The sequence below is a fragment of the Oncorhynchus mykiss genome, chromosome 6 (genome assembly GCF_013265735.2).
Source record: "Oncorhynchus mykiss isolate Arlee chromosome 6, USDA_OmykA_1.1, whole genome shotgun sequence".
NCBI lineage: Eukaryota > Metazoa > Chordata > Actinopteri > Salmoniformes > Salmonidae > Oncorhynchus > Oncorhynchus mykiss.
Genome location: NC_048570.1, coordinates 6218702 through 6232492, shown reverse-complemented (window position 1 = coordinate 6232492; position 13791 = coordinate 6218702). Strand labels below are relative to the sequence as shown.

The following is a 13791-nucleotide window of genomic DNA, read 5'->3' as shown; positions in this document are numbered from 1 at the left end:
AGCCTTTAGTTATTATGCCCCCAGCCTGGGACCAAGACATGGAGAGGCAGCCTTTAGTTACTATGCCCCTAGCCTGGGACCAAGAGGCATGGAGAGACAGCCTTTAGTTATTATGCCCCCACCCTGGGACCAAGAGGCATGGAGAGACAGCCTTTAGTTATTATGCCCCCACCCTGGGACCAAGAGGCATGGAGAGGCAGCCTTTAGTTACTATGCCCCAGCCTTTAGTTACTATGCCCCCAGCCTCTGGAATATCCTGCTAGAGAACCTGAGGAGGTCTGAAACTGTGGACATATTTAAAAGGGATCTTAAAACACCTTTTTAGCTTTGCTTTTCCTTAGTGTGCTTTTTTAGTCTTTTAGTTTAAAATTGTTATTATTTTGTTTCTTGTTTAAATGTTTCAGTTTTTATTTTCATAGTTTCCTCCTGTGAAGTGCATTGTGTTGCATTTGTTGGATTCAACAGTTTGAACATTGAGATATTAAAGACATGACAGATTAGACACATAGTATATTAAGGAGGAAAAGAGACTGGGTCTCTGTAGAAAGACAGATAGCTGTGGAATGTGTTGGAGGACGAGAGGAGAGCAAAGTGTGAAACAGGGGAGACAGATGGACATCTGTGGATTAGGTGAAGGAGGGTTTGAGGTCAGGAGGTGAGGACAGGTCACCTGAAGGGAGGAATAAAGGTTTGGTTTCCTGTTTCCCTTTTTTTCTCTCTTCCTGTAGAACCATAAAATGAAAGGATTGAAGAGAAGGAGGAGTGTCTTAATAAGTGGGATATAAATATCTGGGTGGGACAAATGTTGTGTTGTCTGAATTACAGCTGTACAGAACCTCTGGGAAGAATTACACTTGGTTAAAGTTTCTCTAGTGTCCAAGGGTTATTTACTCTGAAAAATAAGAACCTAACAATACATACTGAGATCATTTCAGATAAACAAATTAACTTGGTATTGGAATCATATTTGAATAGAATCCATTGGTACCACATTGGTATTACATTGGTATTACATTGGTATCACATTGGCATCACATTTGCATCACATTGGCATCACATTGGTATCACATTGGTATCACATTGGTATCACATTGGTATTACATTGGTATTACATTGGCATCACATTGGTATCACATTGGTATTACATTGGTATTACATTGGTATCACATTGGTATCACATTTCCATTTAGCTCCAACTTGATACATTCCTGTTCCAATTCACTCAATGGTGGTTGAGATGGGGAAGTTCTGCACTTCTCTTCCTCTTGTTGGTACTGTAGAAAGAGATGGTCTGTGTTAAAGTCAACAGAAGTGTGTGTGTGTGTGTGTGTGTGTGTGTGTGTGTGTGTGTGTGTGCGTTGTATTTACCTTTGTAACTTGACAATGACTTTGTTGATCCATCGTGCATCTGGAGTCACACAGACGGTGGCTTTGTCCTTCTTGGTAACGCTGATGAATGAATGGAGGGATATATATTACAGCGTCACCATGGTTACATATCATACACTGCAGAATTGAACCTATCAGAAAACGTCAATATGAACGTACACATATTTAGCAGATGTTATTATGGCTGTAGTGAAATGGTTGTGTTCCCAGCTCCAACAGTGCAGTAATATCTAACAATACATTATTCTACATCTGAGTAGAAGAATGGATTTAAGAAATCTATTTATTTATTTCTTTATTTAACCAGGCAAGTCAGTTAAGAACAAATTCTTATTTTCAATGACGGCCGAGGAACAGTGGGTTAACTGCCTGTTCAGGGGCAGAATGAAGTTGTCAGCTCGGGGGTTTGAACTTGAAACCTTCAGGTTACTAGGCCAACGCTCTAACCACTAGGCTACCCTGCAGCCCCAATAAATATTAGGACGAGCAAAGTCGGAGTCCTGTATATGTAAATGTATGTATAGATACAATACCAGACAAAAGTTTGGACACACCTACTCATTTCAGGGTTCTAGAACACCTACTCATTTCAGGGTTCTAGAACACCTACTCATTTCAGGGTTCTAGAACACCTACTCATTTCAGGGTTCTAGAACACCTACTCATTTCAGGGTTTTTCTTTATTTTTACTATTTTCTACATTGTAGAATAATAGTGAAGACATCAAAACTATGAAATAAAACATATGGAATCATGTAGTAACCCAAAAAGTGTTAAACAAATACAAATATATTTAAGATTCTTCAAAGTAGCCACCCTTTGCCTTGATGACAGCTTTTCACTCTCTTGACATTCCTTCGACCTCATGGCTTGGTTTTTGCTCTGACAGGCACTGACAACTGTAGGACCTTTATATAGACAGGTATGAGATGTTCCAAATCATGTCTAATCAATTGAATTTACCACAGGTGGACTCCAATCAAGTTGTAGAAACATCTCAAGGATGATCAATGGAAACAGGATGCATCTAAACTCAATGTAGAGTCTCATAGCAAAGTGTCTGAATACTTATGTAAATAAGGTGTTTCTGTTTTTTATATTTAATTCATTTGCTAAAATGTCTAAAAACCTGTTTTCACTTTGTTATTATGGAGCATTGTGTGTAAATTGATGAGGACAATTGTTTTATTTAATCAATTTTAGAAAAAGGCTGTAAACATAATAAAATGTGGAAAAGTCAAGGGGTCTGAATACTTTCTGAATACACTACACTGTATGTATATGTTTACATGTGTGATTGAATGTAGAGTCATTGTGGACAGTATGTGGATAGAATATATAGTACATCTGTAGAATAGGGAGCATATAATAGTACATGTACAGCAATAGTTGAATAGGATGGCCTTGACTAGAAAAACATATTTGTAATCTGTGATTGTCTGGAGTCCCTGCCACATACTGAGTTTCGAGGGGGAATTGCTATAGGCTACCACTGCAAATGCCCACATTTATTACAATGTCTTAGCCTTGGTTACGAATAGGAACATTGAACTCATCATCAGTGACTAATGATTGGTTTGCATAGCATGCAGTAAAGTGACTATACTGACTAATTAATTTCCCCTCCACCACGACCGATCCCCCACGCTTCTTCCCCCTATGCATTAGAAAACCACAGTTTAGCGCTTCGTTCAAGACCTCGCTGACTGACTCACATGATCTATGTGTGAAGACAATGACAGCCACCATGGGTTTTAGGTGCGGTTTCCAAGACACAGATGAAGCCTGAACAACAACAACAAAAAAGCATGGAGATTCCACTGGGCCAGTGGTTACCAACCAATCGATCGCGATCGACTTCAAGGCATTCCTAGTCGATCACCAAACATTTCTGTAGAAAATCATATGAAAAAGGATTGAGGGTCTTCTTTTTTAAATTCGCGTTGCACTGTTACCGGCAGGTGCACTTCAGAAGCCTTGCGCACCGGGTAGACAAACTGTTCCCAGTTTAAACCATTTAATTTGTCAGGAAAGACAAACTCCACCTAACCGGCGGACAGGAAGATCTGTGGATAAATCGAGTGAGCCTCACTGCGCTGGCCAATCATATAGCTCAAATCACTGTGCCTACAGCTTCCACGACCCCACGCAAAGTTTGATCCCAGCCTATGTAAGATTTCATAACTTTTAAAACCATGACCAGAAAGAAATGATCAAAGAAAACAGCTGCTGTTATTTATGAGTGAGTTCATGTTTAAGTTTTCATTCTGCTCTGTCACTGTTTTCATTCAACACTATTACATAATATAAAACATGTTTCTCTCTACTTCCACTCACACTGTAATGAATGAGTAGCCAAGTGTATGGACAACGCTGTGTTTCTATCATTATTAGCATCTCCTCCTGTCTATTTTAATAGGGAGGGATATTATACTTTCTCTGGTCAGAGGAACAACATGAATTTGTGTCTGAAAGCAGATGTGGTGTGACTCGACTTTAGCCATCAGGTGGACGTCGTTGTCCCCTCTCTCTGGTCAGTCTCACCTCTCTCTGGTCAGTCTCATCTCTCTCTGGTCAGTCTCACCTCTCTCTGGTCAGTCTCACCTCTCTCTGGTCAGTCTCATCTCTCTCTGGTCAGTCTCACCTCTCTCTGGTCAGTCTCACCTCTCTCTGGTCAGTCTCACCTCTCTCTGGTCAGTCTCACCTCTCTCTGGTCAGTCTCACCTCTCTCTGGTCAGTCTCACCTCTCTCTGGTCAGTCTCACCTCTCTCTGGTCAGTCTCACCTCTCTCTGGTCAGTCTCACCTCTCTCTAGTCAGTCTCACCTCTCTCTGGTCAGTCTCACCTCTCTCTGGTCAGTCTCACCTCTCTCTGGTCAGTCTCACCTCTCTCTGTTCAGTCTCACCTCTCTCTGGTCAGTCTCACCTCTCTCTGGTCGGTCTCACCTCTCTCTGGTCAGTCTCACCTCTCTCTAGTCAGTCTCACCTCTCTCTGGTCAGTCTCACCTCTCTCTGGTCAGTCTCACCTCTCTCTGGTCAGTCTCACCTCTCTCTGGTCAGTCTCACCTCTCTCTGGTCGGTCTCACCTCTCTCTGGTCAGTCTCACCTCTCTCTGGTCAGTCTCACCTCTCTCTAGTCAGTCTCACCTCTCTCTGGTCAGTCTCACCTCTCTCTGGTCAGTCTCACCTCCTCTCTGGTCAGTCTCACCTCTCTCTAGTCAGTCTCACCTCTCTCTAGTCAGTCTCACCTCTCTCTGGTCAGTCTCACCTCTCTCTGGTCAGTCTCACCTCTCTCTGGTCAGTCTCACCTCTCTCTGGTCGGTCTCACCTCTCTCTAGTCAGTCTCACCTCTCTGGTCAGTCTCACCGGAGGAAAGGAAGGAGAGAGCAGGACCGTGAGAGGTGGACCCTCTGCTGTTCTGTCCCTCCCTCCGCTGAGACTAATGCGGAGTTCAAAACTACTGGGAACTCTGAAATCTCAGACTTCCAACTTCAGCGTGTTCAAGACAACTGGAAACTGAAAAAAAACGAGACCCGACTAAGATTTATTCAAAGGGTTCTCCTATGGGGACAGCCGAAGAACCCTTTAGGGTTCTAGATAGCACCTTTTTTTCTTAGAGTGAAGCCAATATGATGTGATAATGTATTAGGTATACTGTTATAATGTATTAGGTATACTGTGATAATGTATTAGGTATACTGTGATAATGTATTAGACATACTGTGATAATGTATTAGACATACTGTGATAATGTATTAGGCATGCTGTTATAATGTATTAGGCATGCTGTGATAATGTATTAGACATACTGTGATAATGTATTAGACATACTGTGATAATGTATTAGGCATGCTGTTATAATGTATTAGGTATACTGTGATAATGTATTAGACATACTGTGATAATGTATTAGTCATGCTGCGATAATGTATTAGGCAGACCAGGTAATGTATTAGGCATGCTGTGATCAAGTATTAGGCATGCTGTTATAATGTATTAGGCATGCTGTGGTAATGTATTAGGCAGACCAGGTAATGTATTAGGCATGCTGTGGTAATGTATTAGGCAGACCAGGTAATGTATTAGGTATACTGTGGTAATGTATTAGGCATGCTGTGATGAAGTATTAGGCATGCTGTTATAATGTATTAGGCAGATCAGGTAATGTATTAGGCATGCTGTGATCAAGTATTAGGCATGCTGTTATAATGTATTGGGCAGACCAGGTAATGTATTAGGCATGCTGTGGTAATGTATTAGGCATGCTGTGATCAAGTATTAGGCATGCTGTTATAATGTATTAGGCAGACCAGGTAATGTATCAGGGCTACTGTTATAATGTATTAGGCAGACCAGGTAATGTATCAGGGCTACTGTGATAATGTATTAGACAGACCAGGTAATGTATCAGGGCTACTGTACAAACCTCATTCATAGAGAACAGTTTTTATTAGGTTAATGTAACTTTTTAAGTCATGTGTAAATATATATATTTCAGAAATAGATGTTGGTTTGCTTGTTAACTGTGAAAGGGTCCTTGACTGGTTGCTAGGTGATGTTAGTTGACTCACATGATCTCTGTTTGACGACAGTGGGCACCTGGAGGTAGGATCTCTATCCTGTGGAACAGCCGAGGAGAGATGAAAGCAGAGGACGTCCGGATGCAGCGACACTTCTGACATGCAGCACAGCCGTTCATGGGGAATGCTGCAGGGATGAAGACCGGGAATATTACATACAATAACAATATAGTGTTGTTAGAATTTGGGGTTAAAGGTTAAGGTTTAAGGGATAGAGTTAACACCTTTTTATCATCACTAAAAGTTGCACTTTGAAACATGTGAATGTTAGAAAGACAAAACTGATTCTAGATCAGCACTCTTAGGGCTCTATTCAGTCTGTATCATCGCTGAAGTGTTACAGATTAAATCAAATCAAAGTTTATTTGTCTCGTGCGCCGAATACAACAGGTGTAGTAGACCTTACAGTGAAATGCTGAATACAACAGGTGTAGGTAGACCTCACAGTGAAATGCTGAATACAACAGGTGTAGTAGACCTTACAGTGAAATGCTGAATACAACAGGTGTAGTAGACCTTACAGTGAAATGCTGAATACAACAGGTGTAGTAGACCTTACAGTGAAATGCTGAATACAACAGGTGTAGTAGACCTTACAGTGAAATGCTGAATACAACAGGTGTAGTAGACCTTACAGTGAAATGCTGAATACAACAGGTGTAGTAGTCCTTACCGTGAAATGCTGAATACAACAGGTGTAGTAGACCTTACAGTGAAATGCTGAATACAACAGGTGTAGTAGACCTCACAGTGAAATGCTGAATACAACAGGTGTAGTAGACCTCACAGTGAAATGTTGAATACAACAGGTGTAGTAGACCTTACAGTGAAATGCTGAATACAACAGGTGTAGTAGACCTTACAGTGAAATGCTGAATACAACAGGTGTAGTAGACCTTACAGTGAAATGCTGAATACAACAGGTGTAGTAGACCTTCCAGGGAAATGCTGAATACAACAGGTGTAGTAGACCTTACAGTGAAATGCTGAATACAACAGGTGTAGTAGACCTTAAAGTGAAATGCTGAATACAACAGGTGTAGTAGACCTTACAGTGAAATGCTGAATACAACAGGTGTAGTAGACCTTACAGTGAAATGCTGAATACAACAGGTGTAGTAGACCTTAAATTGAAATGCTGAATACAACAGGTGTAGTAGACCTTCCAGGGAAATGCTGAATACAACAGGTGTAGTAGACCTTACAGTGAAATGCTGAATACAACAGGTGTAGTAGACCTCACAGTGAAATGCTGAATACAACAGGTGTAGTAGACCTTACAGTGAAATGCTGAATACAACAGGTGTAGTAGACCTTACAGTGAAATGCTGAATACAACAGGTGTAGTAGACCTTACAGTGAAATGCTGAATACAACAGGTGTAGTAGACCTTACAGTGAAATGCTGAATACAACAGGTGTAGTAGACCTCACAGTGAAATGCTGAATACAACAGGTGTAGTAGACCTCACAGTGAAATGCTGAATACAACAGGTGTATTAGACCTCACAGTGAAATGCTGAATACAACAGGTGTAGGTAGACCTTACAGTGAAATGCTGAATACAACAGGTGTAGTAGACCTTACAGTGAAATGCTGAATACAACAGGTGTAGTAGACCTTACAGTGAAATGCTGAATACAACAGGTGTAGTAGACCTTACAGTGAAATGCTGAATACAACAGGTGTAGTATACCTCACAGTGAAATGCTGAATACAACAGGTGTAGTAGACCTTACAGTGAAATGCTGAATACAACAGGTGTATTAGACCTCACAGTGAAATGCTTACTTACAGGCTCTAACCAATAGTGTAACAAATGTATTAGGTGAACAATAGGTAAGTAAAGAAATAAAAACACCAGTTAAAAGACAGTGATAGCGTGACAGCAATGTAACGGTAATATCTGATTGAGCCGACATGCAGCGTTTACCGTGAATGCAGTTTCCACTCAGGAACGTTACCTTTAAATTTCACTCACGCTGCAACGCAGAACTTCTGCCATACGGATTGAATACAGACCCTACTCTGAGACACTTAACATTGCAGTGGATTGATTGTGATAATTGGAATTAAATTGTTAAAAAAATAAATTATAATAGGTTTGGTTTATTGATTGTTTAAGAGTCAAGTTGAACAGATTCATAGATATGTAGATATATAGATAAAGATGCAATATCTCACCTTGAAGAGCCACGAACCAGCAGAGAGTCAGGGACACCAACAGGTAGTGTGGCTTGAAAGGCATCTTGAGTCTGTGTTGGCTGTGGTCGGCTGGTGTCTACTGAAACTGAATGATGTTGTCTCTGGGTTTATATTGCTGCAAAAAAGGAAGTGTGGGGGAATCCCTCGTCTTCACGCAAAATGAAGATCAGACTTTTGGAGGATATAAAAATGTCTATATATATATTCACTATTTTAACTTTACCCTTCATTTCTAGCCTAGTGATTCTATTGAAATAAAACAAGCCATATTGAGAATCTGTCTTGTTACATTGTAAAGAGGATTTTAATGATAATATAATCAAATAATACTTCAGCAATCTAGTCAAAACCTGGTAAATGCTGAGTAGAACAAGTAGAGATTCAGTGTTTAAGATTGGAGAGCGTTTAACAACTGTATTTCTCCTAGACATACAGACAGGTCCATAATTATTGGCTTTGATAAAGATTTTTTTTTAAAGACTGTATAAAATCAACAATACAAACACTGAGCTATATTTTATGCAAAAAAAAGGGGAAATTATATTTTATACTAATACAATTGCTCAGTGAAAGTGATTTTGTTTCACAAGTCATATTTCTTTTCTCTCTCAAAAAGACTGGGGTTAAAATGGCCCTGCTGTTTTCAATACCTCACCTTGAGAGGATAATGGCCACTGAGTATTTTTCTACTATGTTTTATAGGATCTTCTTTTACGCCTCCTACATTAGGTTATGAGAATGAAGAACACATCAGGAGGGATCTTAGACCTGCTACGTTAGGTTATGAGAATGAAGAACACATCAGGAGGGATCTTAGACCTGCTACGTTAGGTTATGAGAATGAAGAACACATCAGGAGGGATCTTAGACCTGCTACGTTAGGTTATGAGAATGCAGAACACATCAGGAGGGATCTTTGATCATTCCTCTATAACAGAGTCTTTCCAGATCCTTGATATCTCTTGGATGGACTGATGACTAAACACCTGCAGTTTGACAGTGATCTTCTTTTAAGTTTAGGGTTAAGGTTAGGATTAAAAATCTAATTTTTCAGAAGATAAATGGTAGATAAAGGCAGAGTTTGACTTTGTGGACAAAAAACAAAAAAAGAACAAGCAAAATTGTCCCATAACATCAAAGATCCTCCACCATATTTTACAGTTGGTATGAGGCTCCTTTTTAATGACGTCCAACAAATGTAAACATCTGCAGTTTGACAAACGGAAACGGGCGCCATGGGAACCTGTACTATGTTCAGATGACATGAAAATAAAGCTACTTTGGTTCTTCTCATCTTTATCAAGGGTGTCAGTAATTGTGGACCTGCCATTATACACTGCATGTGCAACAACATCTCCTCCTTGGGAATTAATACAGTACTATTACTACCCTGTCGTATCTTTTCCCTATCAGAATCACTCAGCCACACATTTATCAAGGCTGATAGCTTCATATCACTTGTGTTCTTTTCCCTATCAGAATCACTCAGCCACACATTTATCAAGGCTGATAGCTTCAGATCACTTGTGTTCTTTTCCCTATCAGAATCACTCTGCCACACATTTATCAAGGCTGATAGCTTCGTATCACTTGTGTTCTTTTCCCTATCAGAATCACTCTGCCACACATTTATCAAGGCTGATAGCTTCAGATCACTTGTGTTTAATTTAGATTCATTTCACTTGATCGGGTGCAAGGAACCCATAATAAGGAACTGAAAATTCCAACAAGCATTAAGATGCCAGACAATGTTTTTTATATTAGCAGACTGATGGAAAGAGCTCTCTATTGGCCGTGGACTGCCCGGTGATGACCTCATCTAATTTTACATTGTGGTCATTTATCAGACGCTCTTATCCAGAGCGACCTACATATAAGGCTTGTTCCCATTGGCAGTTTGAAATGACTCAAATCCACATTTTTTGCATATCCGATTCTAATCTGTTATTTTTCCTGCAGTCTGAACAGCAAAAAGCAGATGGAATTGGACATTTCAAGTCACATTTCAAGCCACCTTCATAGGTGGTTTTAAGTAAGATGCAAATCTGATTCCTGGCAATGTGACTTGTGTCTGAACTGTCAAATCTGATTTATTTGCCCTCAAGTGGTTTTTAGGCTGTTGTTTGGCATATCTTGTTGCTTCCTAGCTACTCTGTTGACAGTTTGACAAGAACATGAGAGAGCTAACTAGCTTGTTAGTTGTTTACAAACAAATGAGTGAATGTGGTAGAAAGGTAAACAGCTACCTAATTGACTGGTGTGACTAGCTAGTTGACTGCTGTGGCTAGCTAATTGACTGGTGTGACTAGCTAGCTGACTGCTGTGGCTACCTAATTGACTGGTGTGACTAGCTAGTTGACTGCTGTGGCTACCTAATTGACTGGTGTGACTAGCTAGTTGACTGCTGTGGCTACCTAATTGACTGGTGTGACTAGCTAGTTGACTGCTGTGGCTACCTAATTGACTGGTGTGACTAGCTAGTTGACTGCTGTGGCTACCTAATTGACTGGTGTGACTAGCTAGTTGACTGCTGTGGCTAGCTAATTGACTGGTGTGAATAGCTAGCTGACTGCTGTGGCTAGCTAATTGACTGGTGTGACTAGCTAGCTGACTGCTGTGGCTAGCTAATTGACTGGTGTGACTAGTTAGTTGACTGCTGTGGCTAGCTAATTGACTGGTGTGACTAGCTAGCTGACTTCTGTGGCTAGCTAATTGACTGGTGTGACTAGTTAGTTGACTGCTGTGGCTAACTAGTTGACTGTTGTGGCTAGCTAGTTGACTGCTGTGGCTAGCTAGTTGACTGCTGTGGCTAGCTAGTTGACTGTTGTGGCTAGCTAGTTGACTGTTGTGGCTAGCTAGTTGACTACTGTGGCTAGCTAGTTGACTACTGTGATTAGCTAGTTGACTGCTGTGGCAGTCAAAGTATGTGGGAATCATCCCTGGCAGGCATTCAACTGGGCCTAAATTTAGCAGGGAGAACAACGACTTCCAGTTGTCCATTTTCAAAAACACAGAATTAGTTGCAGGAAGAGAAACACACTGAATTAATTTGTCTCCTTGGAATTCACATTCATCACAAATAGCAATATGTTTCACATTTTGTAAGAGTTGTTTGTGGTAAGCATGTATCTCTTCTCATTATCATCTAATAACAATCCTTTATATTTATTTTATTTTAATTGAACCTTTATTTAACCAGGTAGACCAGTTGAGAACAAGTTCTCATTTACAACTGTGACCTGGCCAAGATAAAGCAAAGCAGTGCGACACAAACAACAACACAGAGTTACACAATAAACAAACGTACAGTCATGGGTATAATAACATGGGTATAATAACATGGGTATAATAACATGGGTAGAATAACATGGGTAGAATAACACGGGTAGAATAACACGGGTAGAATAACATGGGTAGAATAACATGGGTAGAATAACATGGGTATAATAACATGGGTATAATAACATGGGTAGAATAACATGGGTAGAATAACATGGGTAGAATAACATGGGTAGAATAACATGGGTATAATAACATGGGTAGAATTACATTGGTATAATAACATATGTCTTATAATAAAGGCTATTATGGTCAGATAAAATAGGATTAGATGAAGGCTAATACAAGTTTATAACAAAGTAATAATCGGTTTAGTAGCTGTGTTAGTATTACTATATTACCGTACTTTAATAGTCCCAGACTGACAGTGAGTCTAGTAGACAGGAGGCCTATTATATCAGTACCATCATTATAATACAGGTTTTTATGGCTTTGCAGAACCAAAAAACTCCAAATGAACGAAAGGAGGAAGAAAGCACAGCATTTCACTTCCTGGATTTCACTTTCCCCTCTGAACCAGAATAGAAAGTTAGGCAATATAATGAACCTGAACACCGTGTGGGTAAACCACATGCAGCCAGCCCATGTCTGTGCCACCTTCTATGATCTGAGTATGATGAGCATGGTGTGTCAGTGGAAACCTGGGGTGTGTTCACGACCCCTCAAACCCACACGGAAACCAGCAGAAGCAAACTGAAGGAAAAGGGGAGGGACCAACATGAATTTGTCCAAAAGATACTTGAATTTTTATTGAAAAGCATGTTTTTGTTCAAAGTTAATGGTTTCCGTTACAAACTGTTTGTTACGGTTTTGTTCTGAATGAATAGACCTCTGGGTGTTAAGACCAGTGTCTCCCAATCCTGGTTCTGGAGACCCAAAGGGGAGCACTCACAACCCTGATTCAAATCAAAGGTTTGATGATGACTTGATTAGTTGAATCAAGTCTGAGGGCTCGTGCAAACAGCACTGACTGTTATATAGACATTATAACACTGTTATATAGACCTGATAACACTGTTATATAGACCTGATAACACTGTTATATAGACCTGATAACACTGTTATATAGACATTATAACACTGTTATATAGACATTATAACACTGTTATATAGACATTATAACACTGTTATATAGACATTATAACACTGTTATATAGACATTATAACACTGTTATATAGACCTGATAACACTGTTATATAGACCTGATAACACTGTTATATAGACCTGATAACACTGTTATATAGACCTGATAACACTGTTATATAGACCTGATAACACTGTTATATAGACCTGATAACACTGTTATATAGACCTGATAACACTGTTATATAGACCTGATAACACTGTTATATAGACATTATAACACTGTTATATAGACATTATAACACTGTTATATAGACATTATAACACTGTTATATAGACATTATAACACTGTTATATAGACATTATAACACTGTTATATAGACCTGATAACACTGTTATATAGACCTGATAACACTGTTATATAGACCTGATAACACTGTTATATAGACCTGATAACACTGTTATATAGACATTATAACACTGTTATATAGACCTGATAACACTGTTATATAGACCTGATAACACTGTTATATAGACATTATAACACTGTTATATAGACCTGATAACACTGTTATATAGACATTATAACACTGTTATATAGACATTATAACTCTGTTATATAGACATTATAACACTGTTATATAGACATTATAACACTGTTATATAGACATTATAACACTGTTATATAGACATTATAACACTGTTATATAGACCTCATAACTCTGTTATATAGACATTATAACACTGTTATATAGACCTCATAACTCTGTTATATAGACATTATAACACTGTTATATAGACATTATAACACTGTTATATAGACATTATAATACTGTTATATAGACATTATAACACTGTTATATAGACATTATAACACTGTTATATAGACCTCATAACACTGGTATATAGACATTATAACACTGTTATATAGACCTCATAACACTGTTATATAGACATTATAACACTGCTATATAGACATTATAACACTGTTATATAGACATTATAACACTGGTATATAGACATTATAACACTGTTATATAGACATTATAACACTGTTATATAGACATTATAACGCTGCTATATAGACATTATAACACTGTTATATAGACATTATAACACTGTTATATAGACATTATAACACTGTTATATAGACCTCATAACACTGTTATATAGACCTCATAACACTGTTGTATAGACA

At 39.0% G+C, this 13791-nt stretch overlaps 2 protein-coding genes across 2 annotated transcripts in view; one reads left to right on the top strand and one right to left on the bottom strand.

Annotated features, from left to right (window-relative positions):
• The window catches only part of LOC110510488 (trichohyalin), an 82508-nt gene that overhangs the window by 46007 nt on the left and 22710 nt on the right, over positions 1–13791 (top strand). The window lies entirely within an intron of this gene.
• LOC110510500 (C-X-C motif chemokine 13-like) lies at positions 1093–8239 on the bottom strand. Its single transcript, XM_036979286.1, has 4 exons — positions 8150–8239; positions 5958–6093; positions 1369–1449; positions 1093–1274 (listed from the first exon to the last, which is right to left on the bottom strand). The coding sequence occupies exons 1-4, from the start codon at positions 8211–8213 to the stop codon at positions 1223–1225; spliced, it is 333 nt and encodes a 110-aa protein (XP_036835181.1). The 5' UTR covers positions 8214–8239; the 3' UTR covers positions 1093–1222.